This window comes from Saimiri boliviensis, chromosome 5, assembly GCF_048565385.1.
Source record: "Saimiri boliviensis isolate mSaiBol1 chromosome 5, mSaiBol1.pri, whole genome shotgun sequence".
Classification (NCBI taxonomy): domain Eukaryota; kingdom Metazoa; phylum Chordata; class Mammalia; order Primates; family Cebidae; genus Saimiri; species Saimiri boliviensis.
The window spans coordinates 50,808,166-50,830,353 of record NC_133453.1 but is presented as its reverse complement, the minus strand read 5'-3'; the positions used below and the strand labels follow the sequence as shown (position 1 = coordinate 50,830,353).

Below are 22,188 nucleotides of genomic sequence, written 5' to 3'. Positions count from 1 at the left end.
GAGTAGCTGGGATTACAGGCACGCGCCACCATGCCCAGCTAATTTTTAGTATTTTTAGTAGAGATGGGGTTTCACCATGTTGACCAGGATGGTCTCGATCTCTTGAGCTCGTGATCCACCCGCCTTGGCCTCCCAAAGTGCTGGGATTACAGGCGTGAGCCACCGCACCCGGCCTCACTTTTTTTTTTTTTAAATGGGGTTGCTATGTTGCCTGGGCTGGTCTTGAACCCCTGGGCTCAAGCAATCCTCCTACCTGAGTCTCCTAAGTTGCTGGGATTACAGGCACACACCACTGAACCCAAGCCATAGTCTTTTAAAAAATATTCTGGATAGAGGTGCATATCTTGAGTCACGAGGAAATATCAAACAAGTCAAAATTGAGGAAAATTCTGTAAACTAAATGACCCATATTAATTAAAAATGTCTAAGTCATAAAAGATAAAAAAAAAAAAAAAAAAAAAAAAAAAAAAAAAAAAAACCTGAGAAAAGGTTCCAGATTACAGTATACTGAAGAGACATAACTAAGTGCAATACATGGTCCTGGTCTGGATCGTGTACTGGAAGAAAGTAAATATGATAAAGGACATTAATGGGACAATCAACACAGTATGATTAAAGTAGTGCATCTACTAATTGCCCTGTAGTTACCTCAGAGGATAGCCTCATTTTTAGTAAATATACATTGGATTATTGAAAAGATAAAAGGCCATGATGTTTGCATGCAATATATCCTCAAATTTAGAAAAGTAAATTATATAGATAAATGGATAAAAAAACCCAACATGGCAATATATTAAAATTATCAATCCTGGTAAATGTGTATAAGAATTATTCATACAACTTTTCTGTAAGTTAAAAAAATACAGCTGGTTACAAGGATAGAAAACTTCTCTGACTTATTCATACAACTTTTTTGTAAATTAAAAAAATGCAGCTGGTTACAAGGATAGAAAAATGTTTAGACTCACCAGTACCAAAAATATAAAACAAAATGAGACAGTATTTTCATCTATCAAAGCAGCAAAATTGATGTATTTATTTTTAATGATATGTACTCAAAATGTATGCTGCAAACCACCATGGCACTGTATACCTATGTAACAAACCTGCACGTTCTGCACGTGTACGCCAGAACTTAAAGTATAATAATAATAATAAATAAATAAAATTAAGACAATCAAAACAAACAAACAAAAAACATCCCACAGTGCAACTGGTTAAAAGAATATAGAAAAATGTTTAGGCTCACCAGTACCAAAAATACAAAACAAAATGAGACAGCATTTTCGTCTATCAAATTAGCAACATTGATGTATTTATTTTTAATAATACCCATACTCAAAAAAAGTGCAACTTGTTAAAAGATTACAGGAAAATGTTTAGGCTCACCAATAACAAAAATACAAAAGAAAATGAGAGCATTTTCCTCTATCAAATTAGCAAAGTTGATTATTTTAAATGATAATACCCATATTCAAAAAAATACAGTAACATTGATACTTTTGAACTCTGATTACGGAAGGCTAAGATGCTATTATCATTTTTGATAAGTAATTTACTGAGATGTACTGAGTTATTCCAGTAATTCCTGAGCCTCTGTGCTAAGGGGGAAAGATACAGACATGAAGGAAATAACTTATATGTCAAGAAGATTTCTCCTGGAATTGTTTAAAATAGTGAAAAATTGGATATAACATATTTTCAAAATGTGAATAGATAAGGAGATGTGATATACTCACCTGTTAATGGAATATTTAAAAGGCACTGATGTTCATAAAGAATGGGAAAATGAGGCTGAGCGAAGTGGCTGACACCTGTAATCCCAGGAGTAATCTGGTAGCCCGTAATCTGTAATCTGCTGACATCTGTAATCCCAGCACTTTGGGAGGCTGACGGGGGTAGATCCTTTGAGTCCAAGAATTGAAAACCAGCCTAAGTAACCTGTTGAAACCATGTCTTTATAAAAAAAAAAAAAAAAATTAGCTGGGCGTGATGATGCACTCCTGTAGTCCCAGCTACTTGGGAGACTGAGGTGGGAGGATGACTTGAGCCCAGGAGGTGGAGGTTGTAGTAAGCTGAGATCACACCACTGCACTCTAGCCTGGGTGATAGAGCCAAACCTTGTCTCAAAAAAGGGGGGAGGGGAATGTTTTAATGGTAAGTAAAAATGCAGGTTATTGTTTTAAAATACAACTATATTAAATACATCTGTAACTATCTAAATCTATCTTCATAAGAAATAGTGCATGAGATTATGCCAAATGTTTGATTGTGTTTAGGTGGTAAATCTAGCCAGTTTTATTTATTTATTTTTATTTTTCCTTATAAGAAAATATAAAGAAATATAATATTTCTATTTTTCTATAAGCTTTCCATAAATTTGATTTTATAATATGGGAAATGAATGATATGCTGCACTTTGATATTATAAAGTTTATTTAACTTGTTCTTAAATTCATTTGAAGATGTGTTGAAGGCTGTATCTTCTGCTACAATTGCTGAGGTTGGGCGTGACAATAAGGAAATTCAGGATGCTATAGCTCTGGAGGGAGCGATTCCTCCTCTGGTGGCTCTTTTTAAGGGGAAACATATTAGTGTCCAAATGAAAGGTGCAATGGCTGTGGAATCACTGGCAAGTCACAACCCTTTTATACAGAAAGCATTTCTGGAAAAATCATTAACTAAATATCTTTTAAAACTCCTAAAGGTAGGAATTTTATGATTACTGGTCATTTTTCTTAGATGATATATTCTATTTTGAATTGTTAAGTGAATAGAAAAACTAAACCAATTCTATAATAAACATTTTATAAAATATACATTCCTAAAATGTTCAATAAATATTCACTGAATTAATGAAATATTTTTTAAAATAGGCATTTCAAATGGATGTTAAGGAACAAGGAGCCATTGCACTTTGGGCCTTGGCAGGACAAACACTAAAACAACAAAAATATATGGCAGAACAGATTGGATATAGCTTTATAATAAATATGCTTTTGTCACCATCCGCTAAAATGCAGTATGTTGGTAAGTTATTTTCCTTATTTTATTTTTATTTTTTAGAGACAGGATCCTGATCTATTGCCCAGCCTGGAATGTGGTGGCACAATTATAGCTCACTGCAGCCTTAAACCACTGGGCTCAAATGATCCTCCTGCCTCAGCTTCCTGAGTAGCTGGGATTACAAGTGTGAGTCACTGTGTCCTCTGCATATTGTAGAACAGTCGCACTGGAGTATCATACAGGTCTCTTGCTTTTCTTTATCAGGAGGTGAAGCTGTCATAGCTCTAAGTAAGGACAGCAGGATGCATCAAAATCAAATATGTGAAGGAAATGGAATTGCGCCATTGGTTCGTTTACTAAGAATTAGTAAGATTGCTGAAGGCACACTTCTCAGTGTCATCAAAGCAGTGGGATCCGTTTGTATTGGTTTGTATACTTATTCTCAATTTCTTAAATATCAGTAAGAACAAGAACAGACTTGCACAGAGAAGTGGTAATTAATCTCTCTTCCTCTCTATCCTCACTCTTTGAGCCCTAAATGGTATTTAATGTATTAAAACTTTAACAATTTCTCTAAGAAATTGGTCAGCAAAAGTAGTATAATTAAAAATTTTATATCAGACTTGAACTATGGCTAGAAAGGAAAATTAGGACAATAAGCCTGGGCTATTTTGACTGAAAGCAATCTCTTTTTTAAGTTTAAATGAAAAATAGTACTTTTGAATCTCAAGAACTATATCTTTTGGAAGATACAGAAGAGTTTCTAATGCTGGGGCACATTCTTGAATGTCTCTGTAATGATCATTTGTTTACATAACATAGAATTTCATTGCAGTGGAATTGACATTTTGGGGTTCCTAAGAAAATGTGGAACTGTCAGTTGTGACTCACCAAAATTTAAAATTTGGGTTCTTGCTGACCTTAATGAATGCAGCATGCTGATTGTAGACTGCTTCTTGCAAACAAGAGGAAAATCAATCTTTATTTCTAGATCACTGAATTTCCTCAAAAATAGTCCAGCTGAATGAAGTATAATAGGAATTGATTCTAACATTTTTTCTCTTTGCTTGTGAAAAGTTTCTGGCATAAATTCATTCACAATTCCAAGAGAGTAAGCCAGAGAAGATGTTTCTTTTCTCAGCCAGACACTCTGACATACATTACAGTAATTTCTAAAGTTCTAATAAATGATAACATATATGCAAGATTGCTTGATATGCATACACATGTACATAATCAGGTTTCTTCTCATTAGTTCATTTCAAAGCTGTCCACATCAGCTGAGTGTGTGAGAGGGGTGGGGGTGGTTTGCAGGGACAAAGATCTTTTTTTCTTCAAACTTCCCTAGATGCAGTATGTAGGTGATTTCTCTTCACTGTTTACTGAAAGTGAAGAGAAAGGCTGAAAGGCTCAATCTTGTGTTCATATTTAACCCATTTATTTAGGGTTAACCCATTTATATAAACCCACTGTATATTTATTGTGACATTTATTGGCAAAAGAACAGAATTAAAATTGTTTGTCCATGATCAGTAGAAAGAAATAAGTTTCTCAACAGGAAATTGCAAGGAGTGGGAAAAAAAGAGAGAGTTGAGTTTCTGTGGTGAGATTAGGCTTGCAATTTAAAGTAGTATGTCATAAAGAGACATAGTAAGAGTATCTTTTAGTCGTGTATAATTTAAGAAACCTAGAAATTTTAACTTGGTGATTTACTCATTTTTGTGTAAAAATGAACTTTTTATAGAAAACAATAGAACTATGAACTTAAGTACCTTGCATATTTCTTCAATGAATGATAGCTATTATTATTATTATTTTTTTTTTTTTTTGAGGCGGAGATTCGCTGTTGTTACCCAGGCTGGAGTGCAATGGCGCGATCTCGGCTCACCGCAACCTCCGCCTCCTGGGGTCAGGCAATTCTCCTGCCTCAGCCTCCTGAGTAGCTGGGATTACAGGCACGAGCCACCATGCCCAGCTAATTTTTTTTGTATTTTTAGTAGAGATGGGGTTTCACCATGTTGACCAGGATGGTCTCGATCTCTCGACCTCGTGATCCACCCGCCTCGGCCTCCCAAAGTGCTGGGATTACAGGCTTGAGCCACCGCGCCCGGCATGATAGCTATTATTATTATTCATTGATAGTATAACATTTCAAATTTCTTTGCTTTGTGACTATTAAGAAGCCATTCACAATTCTAATAAGTTCTCCATGTTCACTTTGCCTTTTAAAATATTAATTCAGGCCTATTAAAATAGTGTCAGTATAGCATACCATTTTGTAATTTACTAACCACATTACCTTAGAACACTGTGTCAACCAAAAATATCAACCTATATTTGACTTTACCATTTACAAGATGGAAAAAACTATTACCTCATTGGCACGGACTCTTACAGGTGTAGCCCATACAAGCAATCCCGTCAGTCAACAAGTTGTTGTAGATGAAAATGCCTTGCCAGTACTTATCCAGCTACTAAGAAATCACCCTTCTCCTTACATTAAGGTATATATAAAGTGTTACTTTTTTTCTGATATGGTAAAAATTAACAGAAATATAATTTTAAAGAAAATTTTGTATCTTTATACAAGTTCATAAATGTAAAAATATTTCATCTTTTAGACTAAATCCTATTTTTCTTGGGAAAATAAGCCAAAAATAAAAATAAACAAAATCCTAGAAGTTTTAAACAAAAAGGTTGCTTCAAACCATAAGATACTAGTAAATTTTATTTAAAGAGGATTTCTTCAAATATGACAAAAAAAAATCCTATGTTTTTACTCTTCAAAGAAGTTTTTTCCTCAGATATTTGATTATTTATTTACAGAACTTCTTCCCTACCTCCCCAGACATTGGTTGCTAAAACTGGGCAGGGATAATGGGAATGTGTGACTTATATGGCAATATATTTCAAATATTAGTGAATCTTGTCAGTACTACACCTCAAACCAGCCCTGCCTTTTGCCAAGCAGCCTCTGCTGGCTGGAAGTAATAGTTTTAAAGGCAGGACATGACAAAGAATTATTGTTAGTTGTTAGGGGTCATTCAGTCTTTCATTTACTTCCGCTAAAATGCCTTTAATAAAATGGCATTCACATATATTCAGATACTTTTAACCAGGCTTTAGAAATTCAGGACACCTATAGTTGGCTAGGCAAGAAATTATAACAGCAAAAAATTATTTTGTCTTCAAAATTTGGTATATACACTGTTAGAGATGAGAAAATAGAGTAACATAGGAGGACGATATCTAAGTAAATAGCTCTTTTTTTTTTTTTTTTTTTTTTTTTGAGACAGAATCTCGCTCTGTTGCCCAGGCTGGAGTGCAGTGGAACCATCTCAGCTCACTGCAACCTCCACCTTCTGGGTTCAAGTAATTCTCTTGCGTCAGCCTCCTGAGTAGCTGGGATTACAGGTGTGTACCACAATGCCTGGCTAATTTTTATATTTTCGTAAAGATGGAGTTTCACCATGTTGGCCAGGCTGGTCATGAACTCCTGACCTCAAGTGATCTGCCTGCCTCGGCCTCCCAAAGTTCTGGGATTACAGGTGTGAGCCACTGTACCCAGGCTGTTTCTCTTTTTAATCTTTATTTATTTATTTATTTAAATTGAGATGGGGTCTCTCACTCTGTCAGCCAGGCTAGAGTGCAGTAGTGCAATCTTGGCTCACTGCAGCCTCTGCCTCCTGGGTGAGGTGATCCTCCCACCTCAGCCCACCAAGTAGCTGCGACTACAGGAGTGCACCACCACACCCGGCTAATTTTTTGTATTTTTCTGGAGATGGAGTTTCACCATTTTGCACAGGTTGTTCTTGAACTCTTGGGCTCAAGAGATCCTCTCACTTTGGCCCCCCAAAGTGATGAGATTATAGGCAAGAGCCACCACATCTGGTGCATTTTTTTTTTTTTAACAAATGTGTGTGTTATCAGAAAAAAAGTACCCATCTATATTTCAGTGCATATTTTCAATGAGTTCTGAACTTTGTTTAAATAGACCATAAACATATTTCAATACTTTTTCTCAAAATAAGATTCTATAATGGACAAAATGTTTTCCAATAATTTAGTAATCATACTTTTCAAATTCATGTTTTTCATAGAAATGCATATCATAGTATAGCAGCTTAAAAACTTACCTGAGTCGCAATAATATACAAGATCCATCTTCCTACTGGGCTTCAGAAGGTGCATTAAATGGTTCCAGAACTAGAGGAGGAAAAAATAGCAGTATTATTCCTTAGTACTATTCCCTAAAGCTTTGCTTAAATTAATAGGTGGTGCATCAAAGCCTTACAACTCAATGATCAGAAGTTAACAAGCAGTTCAAAATAGCTTTTTAATCCATGTCAAAAAATTAAAACTTTTTTTAAATATGGAAAGGATACAACTATGCACTTAGGATAATACCTTTATACATACTCTGTTGGCCCTTGTTCCCTTCTCCAGTGCCCTCAAATGGAGCTCTGTGGTTGGTCTCTGAAGACAAGAGAGAAAGGATATCTTCTCAGCTGTTAAAAATTATGAGGGAGTTGTTAAGTGCAGCTATTTCACTAGTAAGATAACTGGAATCAATGGATTATATTTTATCAGATTTTATAGTATCTTTCCACAATGTATCCTATATAAATGCCTGCACAATGAAATGTGTAATTTCATAAAGCTAAGTGAAAAATAATTTCTGAAAACCACATATTTAGGTTGAAGTGGCCTTTTCCTTGGCATGCATTGTCCTAGGGAATGATGTGTTACAGAAAGACTTACACGAAAATGAAGGATTTGATTATGCTGATGTTCTTTATCTTCTTCACTCAACAGAAAAGGTAATACCTTTACAAAATATTGAGGGTCATTTAGAAAAAAATGGTTTTCATACCACATCCTCAAATTATCTTCAAGTCTTCTTCATGGCAATATTCAGTGTATTATTTAAGAAAAGACATGTAAAAGATCTCTTCGTAGGTCATTAGTTTATAATAATGTAATAATACTGCTCCATATTTTTCTGAGTTGTCCCATTTCATTATTGAAATGCAGTAATTTTAATGTTTGGTGATGAGTCAAAAAACAAATCTCTTCTGTCCCAAATAAAATTTTAAAAATAATTTTACGTGCTTTCAGCCCTCAGTCATTCACTTCTTATCCAATACGCTAAAGTGGTGCTTCTCAAACTATTTGTGATGAAGAAGTAGCTTTTTCCCAGCAATATATTATGGAGGGATTTTTTTTAACTTTAAATATTTTGAAATAATCTTAGACTTTCCAAAAATTTATAAAACTAGTATTCTGGCATATCCTTCATCTATTTTTCCCAAATGTCAACTAGAACATTAACACTGATACAATACTATCAATTAATCTGCAGACATTATTTAAATTTGGCCAGTTTTCTCAGCAATGTCCTTTTTTTGGTTTTGTTTTTATATATTTTTAATTTAAAAATTATTTTTATTTTTTCAGTGTCTACTTTTTGTTCCAGAATCTAATCCAGGGTCTCATATTACATCTAGATGTCTTATCTCTTTAGCCTCCAGTTTGTGAAGCCCAGCCCTTCTTTGTTTTTCATGATTTCATTGGTCTTTTATGATTTCAATATTTTTTATGAATCCAGGACAGTTATTTTATAGAATATCCCTCAATTTGACTTTGATGTTTTCCTGTAATTAATTGAAGTTAGACCTTTTGGCAAGAACATCACAGAAGTGAGTAGTCTTCTTGACTCACCTTCCCAGTACATCATATCATGAGGCATATAATGTTGATATATCTTATTGGCAATGTTAACTTTGATTACTTGGTTAAAATGGGAATCTGCCATATTTCTTCACTCATTGTTTTTCCTTTTGTAATGAATAAATATCTTAAGGTGAGACACTTTGAGATTATGCAAATATTTTGTTTTGCATCACATTTTTGCTCACCGATCTTAACATCCATTGATGCAACAATAATAAATGTAACATTTGCCTAAGGGCAATAAAAATTCCCTTCTTCATTCTACAATTATTAGTTGATATTCAACTATAAAGATTTGTTTCTGTTCAATGTTTGTTCTCAGTTTTGTTATCCCACTGTTAATGATTTTGTGGACTGTCACTGGTTCACAGGCCACACTTTCAATAGCACTACCCTAGAGAAATGAGAGCTATTTTGTACAGGGCATTTCACAACCAGGAAGAAAACTGCCAATGATGTTTCTCTCAGTTCTGTAAGATTTTAAAGGAATCAAGGAGGGTCAGGAAGTGGGTGGGAATAAAGTCATGTTATTTTTTTAATATAAAAGTTTGCTCTACTGTGGTACACAAAAAGGAAAGTGCTGCAATAAATATATGGGAAATATTTTGGGAGGTCAAGGTGGGCAGATCACCTGCAATCAGGAGTTCGAGACCAGCCTTGCCAATACGGTGAAACCCCGTCTCTACTAAAGAGACAAAAATTAGCCAGGCATGGTGGCATATGCCTGTAGTCCCAGCTACTTGTGAGGCTGAAGCAGGAGAATCACTTGAACCCGGGAGGTGAAAGTTGCAGTAAGCCAAGATCGCACCACTGCACTCTACCCTTGGGGACAGCACTAGATTCATTTCATCTCAAAAAATCAAAAAGAAAGAAAAGAAAAAGAAATATATATACGTATATGTATACATGGAAAATAATAGAGTGAGGAGACTGAATGTCTGACTGGCTCTCTAAGCCACATTTTACCCCTCTGTTCCTTCTAGATTTTACTCTCATTACTTTCCTCATGTGCACTCTTCTTCTCTCTTTTCTTTTACTACACATTCCACTCTCAAATATTCTGCCTTCCCTCCCACTTTGTTACCACCGGCTTCACTCGCTAGACCCTTGATTTGTCTTATAATAGATATATTCTTGTGCCTCAGTTCTACAAATGGTAGAGAATCTTAGAGAACTAGAAGGTTTAAGTATAAACCAAAGGATTTATCTGGACATGGCTAAAATTTTTAATTCTAAGGATCATCACAAGGCAAGTTAAAAGTCCTCTAGGGTTTCTTGTACTGTATTTTGTCTCAAACTACCTGCACTGTAGAGGCACATAAGTGTTCTTAGGGTTTTTGAAACAGTACTGAACTACTGTGGTCCTTCATTAAACCTATAGCGGGAGACTTCAGATTACAGAGACGTGTCGTAGTAGTTAAAGGGGAGGGAGCGATGTTCAGCAGTTAAATATGTCACTGAATGAATAGCTATCTTATGAATAATAACAGGAATGCAATAAAAATTAGGTCAGGAACCCAGGAACCTAGCCACATCAATACTGTCACATGGAGATGCAATAAGTTATGTGTTGTTTTTAAATTATAATTTAATTATTCTCATGCTACCAAACTAGAATAATATATGAAAGGGACCATTGAGATTGATTTCCACAAGCCACATAAAATTAGTCACATTAATTTAGTTACTGTTATTCTACTTTTAAAAATCAACTCAAATATGTGGCCTAATTAATTATGAATATACTTTTGAAGAAATGTTAATGAGCACAAATAACAGGCACTCTTCTCCCATTCATAAATCACAGTGTGTATAAAGTGAAAATAAGTAACCAGTGGGTATAACCACCTTGATAGATAGGTAAATGAAAATATATACGAAGTAAAGAGTTTAAGACAGTTGACATTTGGGAAAAAAGGTATGGAAAAATATGCCTTTCCTCAAGGATTAATTTCTAGCCCTCTGAACTGGGAATAGCCAACTTGGTTCTTATCCTGTATCTGATACTAGCTGGCATGGTAGAAGTAATCAAACTATGGGATTCATTTTGAAACCATTATATCCACTTTATAATCTAAACTATTTACTGTAGACTTCCACAGTGATATTGCAGGAGTGAACTCTACATGGAAAAGAAGTGGAAATCGGTCATGTCTTAGCATATTTCTCTTACTTCCCTCTATCTGACCTTGATACACAAAGCAAGCCCCTTTGGTTCATTTCCCATTGCCATTCATTCCTACTTGACTCTAGGTCTATTCTGCTATCTGTTAATCCATACTTTGACCAGGACTGAGACCTAGTTTCTCAAGCTTGACTGTACCTAATACCTTTCCTTCTACCTGTTGCTAGGTGACCATTGTGTGTGTGTGTGTGTGTGTGTGTTTGTGTGTGTGTGTGTGTGTTTGTGACTTTTATTATGGGAAATTTCAAATATATATAAAATGAAAGGGTAGCATAATGAATCTAAATGTTCCTGTGACCCAGCTTCAGCAGTCATCAACTCATAGCCAATCTTATTTGATCATCCATTCACTTCTACTAAATTATTTTCAAAGCAAATTTCAAGCATCATATAATTTTATCTATAAATATTTCAATATGTACATGCAGCATTTTAATATTATGATTAACAGCGGCAGAAGAAAATTCAGGGCTGGCTGTGGTGGCTCATGTCTATAATCTCAGCACTTTGGGAGGCTGAGGTGAGCAGACAGCTTGAGCTCATGGGTTCAAGACCAGCCTGGGCAACATAGCAAAACCCTGTCTCTAGAAGAAATACAGGAAATTGGCCAGGTGTGGTGGCCCATACCTTTAGTCTCAGCTACTTGGGAGGCTGAGGTAGGAGCATTGCTTGAGCCTGGGAGGTGGAAATTGCAGTGAGCCAAGATTACGCCACTGCACTCCAGCCTGGGTGACGGAGAGTGATTCTGTCAAAAAAAAAAAAAAAAAAAATTCACTAAGATTAGTGAGTTCTCTCTGTGTGTACCACATTGTTCAAATAACAAACTAATAATACAATGTAATTGAATTATTTTTAATATTAAAAATAAAATTTAGTAATAAGATTTTATCTTTTGAATCTTTCTGGAAGATCTACCATACTTATATAGCTTTGGCAAGCAGACTAATTCTACAGAAGAAACTAGCTTTTGCTGTCTGCCCTGCCTCAGAATTTTTTTTTTTTATTGCATTTTAGGTTTTGGCGTACATGTGAAGAACATGCAAGATTGTTGCATAGGTGCACACATGGCAGTGTGGTTTTCTGTCTTCCGTCCCCTCACCTGTATCTGTCATTTCTCCCCATGCTATCTCTTCCCACCTCCCCACCCCCCGTCCCTCCCCCATTTCCCCCCAACGGACCCCAGTGTGTAGTGCTCCCCTCCCTGTGTCCATATGTTCTCATTGATCAACACCCGCCTATGAGTGAGAACATGCGGTGTTTGATTTTCTGCTCTTGTGTCAGTTTGCTGAGAATGATGGTTTCCAGGTTCATCCATGTCCCTACAAAGGACGTGAACTCATCGTTTTTGATGGCTGCATTAAAATATGATTCTTAAAAATACTTTTCTACTAATCTTCCTTAAAATATAGTACAATGGAATTTTACAGATGAATTTGAGACGATATGAATACCCAATAACGCATGGAATGCAAGAGATAACATGCTATACAAGAGAATTTTGATTTATCAACTCTACTTTGAAATGCTGAAAATTATAACATTCTGGAGTAACTGTTATCTATTTTCTCTAGTAATGTCATATTCTACTCCCAGTGATAAGAATGTAATATATTTTAATGCGCCAAAGCCTATTATGTTAAGTAACATGATCAATGAAGTTCACTATAATGCATGTTTCTCCTATTTTTAGGATATTTGCTTAAGAGCAGGGTATGCATTAACCCTTTTTGCCTTCAATAATCGCCTTCAACAATACGTAATATTGGAAAGTGGAATAATGACCATATGTATTTTTGAACCTTTTCTTGAATCAACAATTGAAACTGAGAAGGCAATGGCAGCATTTCAGGTATAAAATCAGAGATTAACTCCTCAAATTAATAAATATGTCATTTTGTGAAAACTTGAAAATTACAGTAATTTGGAGGCCCAGAAAAATGTTTAATTATTTGTAAAAATTTAGTACTTTGTATATAAGCCCCTCTACCTCATAAAAACTCCATTAGCTATGAGGATTTCTTCATTAATATGGAATTTTACAGGTTACAAGATTTGTATGCCTTTATACCTCATCTGATGTTTACAATAAGCCTGTGGGGTTGACAATCAGGTAGTATTATTTTCATTACCTCATATTAAAGGACATAGGTAGGCTGGGTGCAGTGTCTTACACCTGTAATCCCAGCACTTTGGGAAGCCAAGGTGGGCAGATCACCTGAGGTTGGGAGTTTGAGAGCAGCCTGACCAACATGGAGAAATCCCATCTCTACTAAAAACACAAAATTAGCCAGGTATAGTGGCACATGTCTGTAATACCAGCTGCTTGGGAGTCTGAGACAGGAGAATTGCTTGACCTTGGGAGGCGTAGGTTGTGGTGAGCTGAGATCGTGCCTTTGCAGTCCAGCCTGGGCAACGAGCCAAACACCATCTCAAAAAAAAGAAAAATAAAAAAAGAAATAGGTAGAAAAACATGTTAGCATCCAAGACAGGTTTTCTAACTGTAAATCTTTAGTTGATCACACTGATCCTTCAACCTAATAACAATTGTATGTATCTGGGAAGTCTTATTCTCTCTATTTTCTATCCTGTGCCCTTTAAGAGAAGTAGTTTCTATGAACTCATATTGAAAGGGTGCAAAAGTTGCAACTGTTGTAGGAAGAATAAGAGCACTTCCTGTGGTCACTGCTATGACCAGACAGGAACAAGTGTTCTTAACTCTCCGCACCCCCCACCACATGCTGCTTTTATTGAATCCTCTAAATATTTCATTTACTAAGAAGTATCAAAAGAATAAAAAATTTTTTTTAAATTACAAAAGTGTGGCCGGGTGCGGTGGCTCACACCTGTAATCCCATCACTTTGGGAGGCCAAGGCAGGTGGATCATGAGGTCAGGAATTCGAGACCAGCCTGGGCAACATGATGATACCCTGTCTCTACTAAAATACACAAAATTTGCTGGGCATGGTGGCGGATGCCTGTAATCCCAGCCACTCAGGATGCTGAGGTGGAAGAATCACTTGAACCTAGGAGGTGGAGTGAGCCGAGACTGTGCCACGGCACTTTAGCCTGGGTGACAGAACGAGACTCTGTCTCCCAAAAAAAAAAAAAAAAAAATTACAAAAGTGTAATTAGAGAAGCTGAGTAGAAAATGTTTAAAGATTCTCTTTTTTTTTCTGTTTTTTCTGTTTTCAGATTGTCGTATTGGCTAAAGTCATTAGAGATGTGGACCACATTACTTTGTCTGCAAGAGGTGTTACTATTTTAGTTGATAGTCTGTATTCAGTTCAGACTTCTACTATTGTCTTGACAGGTAAAAAATGACTAGAAGTTAATTTTAGCCACATAAAATTATTTACAAAAACAGTTAACTGTAATCTGAATAATAATAAAATAATACACCTGGTACTCTGCCACAAGAACTCATGTTTATCTACATGGAACTCTGCAGCAAGTCCATGAAAAACAATGGGTATCTACTCTGCACCCAAAATAGAAGCAAAGTAACTCCGAACACAGACTTTTTGCTTTCCTAATTACTTTTCTAAACCCTTAATTATTTTTTCCAGTATATAAATGAGAATTCCACTATGAACTACCAAAAGCAAAATCAAAAAACTGATTTATAATAGTGGTGGCAGATTTACACAGATGTACCTCTGGCTTCCGTTTGTCCAGTTGTGCACATTTTGCTAACACTGAAAATTTATTTATGTCACTATGCAACAAAGCAAAACAAGATGGTCCCATAGAGTTCTCAACACATTTAATGCTATTGCATAACTGCATCTACTGCAGATCTAACCCAACAGCTCACACGTATTAGGTGATCAGTAATATTTAATTGACTTGTTACACCTCTCTCAAAGTAACATAAGACAGGGTCAGAATTATACTAATATGCAGTAACTACTACCATTATAAACAAACAAATATTTGTTTTTTAACTAAAATGGACCTCTAAAGGAAACTTCACTTGATGCCATAGAATTCTATTTTTATGAAGTATATTTGCAAGGCAAGGAAGGAAAAATGAAGCAATGAAAACTTTCTGATGGAAACTAGCTAGAAAAAAATGTTTAAAGAAGTTATTAAATATGTTTTAATCTAAATAACATTATTAATTCTGTAGTATAGTAATTCTGTGACTCTGGAAAACAACTGTAGTTGGTATACACTCCACAAACACTTAGGGGAAAGAAATGCCTTATTACATTAGCTTTCAAATACTAAATTAATTTCCCCAGGATGAGGAGAAATGAATCTCAGAAATTACTGGACTTTCTCTGCACTCCATAACCAGAGTCATATGCATGTCCAGGGTATCTCTGGCAAAGCCTGATATTCAGGCCTCAGGTATAGTGTAAAAATAACTGATGTGCTTGGTGTCAAGTTGACATGGTTCCCAGAAAAGCCTCCAAAGGCACAGAAGTTTTTAAGAGATTGATTTCTGTTACCAAGAATGTGGTTTTCCTATACATACAACTTAGCTATTCTCCACTCAGAGTTCCTCCTTCTACTCCTTTGAGAGCTATAAACCTTAGTTCTCTTTCTTAGCTGCTTCCTCGGTTTGCATTTCTAACTTCCCATCTTTAAAGGCTCTTTTTAACTTTAAATAGAGCTTACCTTTAGACAGTTTTTGCTTTAGATGATACAACCCAGTTCTCCCCATTCTGAGGCAATAAACACAAAGAATTTCTTGGCTTATAATAGAGGCCAGACAAAAATACAAGGAAAACAAAAACTCAAGTCATATAAAGTATCCACACACAAATATAAAAATACATTTTTATCTTCAAACACAAATATACATAAAATAGTAAGTTGGTAGCTACACAATTATTGAAACACTTTATTATTTTAAATCTGAAAACGTTTCTTTTTATGGTAAAAACTTCAATGAATTTAAACCTCAATAAGCAATGCATTGTTTGATTTAAAAGTATTAATAAAGCTTAAAGCCACTTCAGCTGCAAAAAGGACATATTAAATGTTCTTATGATAATCAAATCATTATGTTCATAGTTATTTTTAAAACCCTAAAAACTTCAAAACAAAATATATTCTGAAGCTATGGAAGAAGGAAAACCTCTGATTTTCAAAATTGTACACCCTTACATAAACCTACTTATACCGTTTGTGACAGAAAACCAAAGTGTAATTTGGGGGAGTTTATTCTATATTTACATATGCATGCTTTTCCTCAGTGCTGCTTCATTGACAGAGATGTCTTGTGACACAAACCCTTTTCAGTGCTATATGCAATAATGAAAATACTGTAAGTTTATATCAATTAAATAACATAAACATTTTTCTTGTTTAATTTATAGGGAATTTAATAGCAAGCCTGGCTCATTCTAGAGCTGGTATCCCAGAAGCATTTACCACATTAGGAACAGTCCAACGGCTCTGCTACCATTTGTACTCAGGGACAGAAGAGGTAAAAACAAAAAGCAACCAATCTTAAAATGAAATATGCTAAAACTATAATTTACCTTTCTGTGTACTAGTTTTTCCACTGATTGACTATGTTTTATAATATAGTTCCTGTTACTAACTCAAAATTAGATGACTTTTCTAATACTAATTAGTCATACATATCTGCCATCCACAATTTTAATTCCTATAAAAATATACATTTGTTTTAACTCTAAGACTTAGGATTTTAATAACAAAAGCAGTATAAAACAACTGTAATTAAAGATTTAAAAAGAACTAACTACCTGTCCAAATTAGTTTCTGATTTAGAAAACAAAAAACCCTACATAATAGGTGATCTAAATGCTGGAATTAAGAGTCAATTTATAAGTATGTTGATGACAAAGAAATTTATAATTAAAGTGCTTGTCAAGTAACAAACACTGATGACTCTGATCTAAGTCATTTCTATGATTTGAAATGGAATACATAGGATAGTTTTTCTTATGTGCCAAGCAGGGTTAGATGTAAGGGTGTGTGTAAGAGGCTGTGCTGGTCACAGCAGTGGCTTGCCTCTGAGTGTTCCCCGACTCTCTTCCACTAAGGTCTAAAGCAGTGTTACTACATCTTTGGAGTATATCAGAATCACCTGTTGGGCCTGTTAGATTGCTTGGCCCCATTCCTAGAATTTCTGAGCCAGTACATTTGAGGTGGGCCCTAGAATGTTGCATTTCTAACAAGTTCCCAGCAGCTGAACTGCAGGTCCAGGGTTCAAGGTGTAGAAAACATATGAGCATACAGAGCAACTGGATGCCAACATAAAGACCAATATGTTTACTCTATGAAACTTTTTATGCCACCAACTATCATATTCCATAACAACTGCCTAGGAGCATACTTTAATTAGTCATATGACCAACCTATGGGTCATAGACAGAGGGAATTTTCCTCAAAGAACTAGTTTTTCTAGAGTCCTGTGGCCTGACACTTGTGCTTCTTTGTTTTGGACAGTGGAAAAGTGAGTTGCTTTAGTAACATCTGAATGTTAAAAAAAAAAAAAAAGTAATAAATAAATAAATGAGTTGCTTTCCCTAAGATTTCTGTTGCCAAGAGTTCAGGTTTCCATGAACTACTTAGCTATTCTCCAGTCAAAGTATCTGGTCCTACTTCTGTGAGAACTATAAACAAAATAATTAAATAAGAGTTGTCAGGGTTGTACTCCACTGCCTTAGTTCAAACTCAAAGGTTCTTTCTTGGGCAGCACATTAGAATTACCTGTCACACCTTAAAAAAGAAGAAGGAAAAAAAGCCTAGATTCCACCGTCAAAATATTTTTATTTACTTGGTGGGCTTTTTTTTTTTTTTCTAGACATTCCAAAAGGTTCTAAAATGTAGTTAAGATTGAGAACAACTAATAGAAATCAATGGCAGTTGGCAGGTCTCTGTAAAAATATGGCTGTTAAGCTTCCATCTGTACATTGCCATTTGTTTGCATACATATTTGCTTACACTTGCTCCCTCCCTTACAGAGACTTTCCTATGAAGTAGCTAATTAAATCACTAAGATATTTTAAGAACAAAGCCCATTGGTTAAGAAAGAACTATTTCTTCATTTAGGTTCGTGCGGCTTGTTCCTGTGCTCTTGGCTACTTAACATACAATGCAAATGCTTTCCGCATCCTATTAAAGGAATGCAGGAATAAACCTAATCAGTTCATTCGTATAAAAAATAATATCAGCAGAGATGCAAGTATTAACCCAGCATTTTTAAAGGAATTTGAAACTCAACAAACACTGGTGGGACTTCCTTCCTTAAGGTATGGTCCTATATTAGAAGTCACAGTAGTGAAATTATTGATAGAGGAAACTTTAAGGAGATTTAGTAAGATCAAACGAGAGGAACTATTCTTGATATGAATATATCTCCTATATAGCAGAGGATAAACTTCATTCTAAATGGCCATTGCCAAAACCTGTTTTAATTCCAGCTTAGCACCAGAGTTGTGGGTGCAGACAAGAATACACCTAGATTTTGAAGATCCTCTCTGGCCAGGATTATTCACATTTTAGAGAGTTTTTGGGAGACTGGTCACCACCACATCTGATTCAAGAAGTCACTTTTTAGTAGACTAGGGATACATTCAACAGTTCCGAGACGAGACCATCACCCCGACCTTAGCATTAAATGGGTCTTCTGGACTAGGCCAAATTCCCAGGATAGAAACAGGGCTAAATTAGACTTAGTGGTTAAAGTTATGGTGAAGTTTTCCAGGAACTTATTCAGAGGATTTCAACTCACTGTTGTGGTTTCATCACAAACTTAAGTCACCCCCAAAAAGGGAGAGGAGAATCTCTTTACTCTGGGTATATTATCTGTTCTGTAAATGCAGCTGAATTATAAGTTTTCTCTGCAAGTAGTGATATTCATACACAGGAAATAGAACCACTCAAAATATATGATAATGGAAGAGAATAGGATCCAATAGAGCATCATGGTTAACTATGATTGCAGATAGCCATGTACAAACATAGATTCTCCATCAATTTTAAGTACAGAGAATGATGAGTACATCTTTGGAGCGACTTTAATTCTTTGAAAAACTGAAAGTCTAAAACGGGTGGCCTAATTTTATAAGCCAGGGAACCTAAATTATAACTGTTATAATAATATTAAATAATTTTCATTGGTTCAAAGAATTATGATAAATAATGTAAGTAGTATTTTACACAGTCACTTCCACGGCTAGCCCATATGATGACTTCGTAGGAAGTAGAAAAATATACCCCTTTCTCAGGCCTATATTCTTCAAAACCCAGCTGAAATGTCTCTTCTTCCATAACACTTCCCCTGATCACTTCAAGCAGATTTAATGTCCTAAATGCTTAGAGTAAGTGAGTAAATGAGTGACGGAATATAAAATACAGGTAACATGCAGTTAGTGGAGGTAACATGTATGAATTAGGCCATTAGGCATTAAACCTGGTACCATTATTTCTTCATATATTTTTTCTGGGTGTATTATGTCTCCATTTATTTTAATAATGATAAAAATGTTTTTCTTTTAGTCTGGAGAAGAATGGAGGGCCATCCATAATTCCTGTCTTTAAAAAAGGTAATCGATTTTTCTTTTATCTATAAAGCACCTCCTACCCCAGATACTGTATAATTCTGTATTCCATCTCTAAAAATTATTCAAAATATAGGCCGGGTACAGTGGCTCATGCCTGTAATCCCAGCACTTTGGGAGGCCAAGGTGGGCAGATCACTTGAGGTCAAGAGTTCAAGATCAGCCTGGCCAATATGGTGAAACCCCATCTTTACTAAAAAAAAAAAAACAAAAAAACAAAAATTAGCCAGGCATGGTGGCACATGCCTGTGATCCCAGCTACTTGGGAGGCTGAGGCAGGAGAATTGCCTGAACCTGGGAGGCAGAGGCTGCAGTGAGCTGAGATCGCACCACTGTACTCCGGCCTGGGTACTGGGTGACAGAAAGAGATTCCATCTCAAAAAAAAAAAAAAAAAGTAAAGGCTTTCCCCCACCCCCAGAAAAAGTTTACCTACATACTTTTCTTTTGTAATTCCATCTATCTGAAGTATCTTCTTATTTACAAGCCCATGATAATCATTTTCTTTAAGGCCTTCCCTACTAGTATCACTTGAAAGTGATCCCTGTCTTATTTTGCTTTTCTCAAACCATGCTTAGAAATAAGTCATTATTTAAACAACCTGTAAGTATGACTTAAATTATGATCTTGTTATTATTGTTTCATGTATAACTTATCTGAACTCTTAGGGCTGAGACTTTTTTTTCATTATATAGTTTTGTACATAGTTAGTACATTATACTTGAATGGACTAGATTTGCAGAGATCAGGATCTAGATCTCATATTTATCCCTTCCAGGGAATAGAAATTACTTGTCAGTATCACGTATATTCTTAGTGCTTGTTCATGTAGGACCAAAATCAGTCCTTATTTGGAATGTTGTCCTATCATGAAAATCAGGGATAGAAACATTCAGATGTCAAGATCAGTTTGCTAGAGTTACAAACAGAAAGGGAGAATTTAAAAAGACAGTAAAAGGAGAGGAAACAACTTCACATATTCAGCGAGTATATGAGGGAAGCTAGGTATGTGGGGAGGCTATATAGAAATATATATAGAACATCAATATAGAAATCTATATAGAAATCAATATAGAATATCCATTTTTTATATAGCTTCTTTAATGTAAGAGTAATTTACACACAAGAATAAAGTGAGTCTCATTCTTTCTTCACTTTAACACTGGTTTCTAAACAACCTGTTTATCAGTCATGATCTGATGGTTTTCACAGGTTTGTGGTAACATAAGAAAAAATAAGGACAAGGTAGCAAGTTTCTGATGAAATTAATTTCATTCAATGTCAAGTCCATCATTTTGAGATAATGCCTTTTATATTTTCTTTTGGGACTAAAATATTCTTTATTTTACATAATGATGTTTAAAGTAGTATTTGTTCTTTTATTGGTGCTAACTTGACATAATAACAAGCTAGCAAACCATATAGCAGTCCCCCAAATTTAGGTCTCTGACATCTAAACATCTGGAAGCACTGATCGGTTCTCTTAGTATGTTTTAGTTATGTAAAGAAAATACAACTACATAGAACTAGAAGTAATGAGACTACATCTAGGGCTCTCAGGAGAGAAAATTAATTGGGGCTCTCTAATTTTTAGGGAAAGAGCACCGAAGAAAATTAAAACCTAAAATCCAACCAAAAGATTCTTTGACTTTATTACCTCCTGTAACTAACTTTGTGGGACTCTTCAAAGAAACAAAAAAGACCAAGGATTCCCATAATATTTTTTCTTTTTTGTCTACAACTACATCAGATATCACAAATATATCAAGACCAAGAATAGTGTGTTTGAACCAACTTGGGAAACATGTCCAGAAAGCCAACCCAGAGCCTGCAGAAGGCCAATAAAAGCACTTTAGTATGAAAGGATTCCTGAGCCATCTTTTAAAAAATTTTTTATTTTTAATTATGGTAATATGCAAATAACACAGCTGAATAATCTTTTTGAATGGAAGTTCTTGATCTCGATACTAAGCAGATTTTCCTTAGCAGGTCTATGGAATTTAGTATCAGGTCAGAGTTATGGTTTCAAAAAATAAGTAGGATTTCTGTAAAGATAAGTAGGATCTCTGCTTCCTGGGTTCAGGCAATTCTGTCCCAGCCTCTTGAGTAGATGGGATTACAGGCGCCCACCACCACGCCCAGCTAATTTTTGTATTTGTAGTAGAGATGAGGTTTCACCATGTTGGCCAGGCTGGTCTTGAACTCCTGACCTGAGATAATCCGCCCGCCTTGGCCTGTCAAAGTGCTGGGATTACAGGTGTGAGTCACTGTGCTCGGCTTCACTGTGTACTTTAAAGCTCCCCTTTTCTCCATCCACTTGCTCAATTTGCCTCCATACAGTCTGAGGGTCTTGCTATAATCCATTCTCTATGTGGGCTGCAGTTAGCATTGTAAGATATATTAATTAGCAGTTATTTTCCCTGATACGTACTTAGGGCTTTCTATGTGCCAGAGTCCAGAGCCAGTAAGTGAGTGAATGAATGATTATTTATTTATTTGTTTGAGATTGGGTCTTGCTCTGCTATCCAGGCTGGAGGGCAATAGTGCAATCACAGCTAACTGCAGCCTTAAACTCCTGGGTCCAAAGCAATCATCTCACCTCAGCCTCTTGAGTAGCTAGGGCTACAGGTCCTTGGTCTCTGTTATGCTGAGTGTGGTGGTACAGGCCAGTAGTCCTAGCTACTCAGGAGGCTGAGATCTCTGCTATGTTGCCCAGACAGGT

General features: G+C 35.6%; 1 protein-coding gene across 1 annotated transcript in view; it reads left to right on the top strand.

Annotated features, from left to right (window-relative positions):
- The window catches only part of ANKAR (ankyrin and armadillo repeat containing), a 73,381-nt gene extending 52,070 nt beyond the window's left edge, over positions 1 to 21,311 (top strand). Inside the window, exons 13-23 of the mRNA XM_074399363.1 lie at positions 2,466 to 2,707; positions 2,877 to 3,030; positions 3,271 to 3,432; positions 5,404 to 5,510; positions 7,704 to 7,826; positions 12,615 to 12,773; positions 14,118 to 14,235; positions 16,253 to 16,362; positions 17,958 to 18,157; positions 19,407 to 19,453; positions 21,061 to 21,311. Coding sequence (XP_074255464.1) covers positions 2,466 to 2,707; positions 2,877 to 3,030; positions 3,271 to 3,432; positions 5,404 to 5,510; positions 7,704 to 7,826; positions 12,615 to 12,773; positions 14,118 to 14,235; positions 16,253 to 16,362; positions 17,958 to 18,157; positions 19,407 to 19,453; positions 21,061 to 21,311 — 1,673 coding nt within the window. The remainder of the gene's footprint in view (positions 1 to 2,465; positions 2,708 to 2,876; positions 3,031 to 3,270; positions 3,433 to 5,403; positions 5,511 to 7,703; positions 7,827 to 12,614; positions 12,774 to 14,117; positions 14,236 to 16,252; positions 16,363 to 17,957; positions 18,158 to 19,406; positions 19,454 to 21,060) is intronic.
- The last annotated feature ends 877 nt before the right edge of the window (positions 21,312 to 22,188 follow it).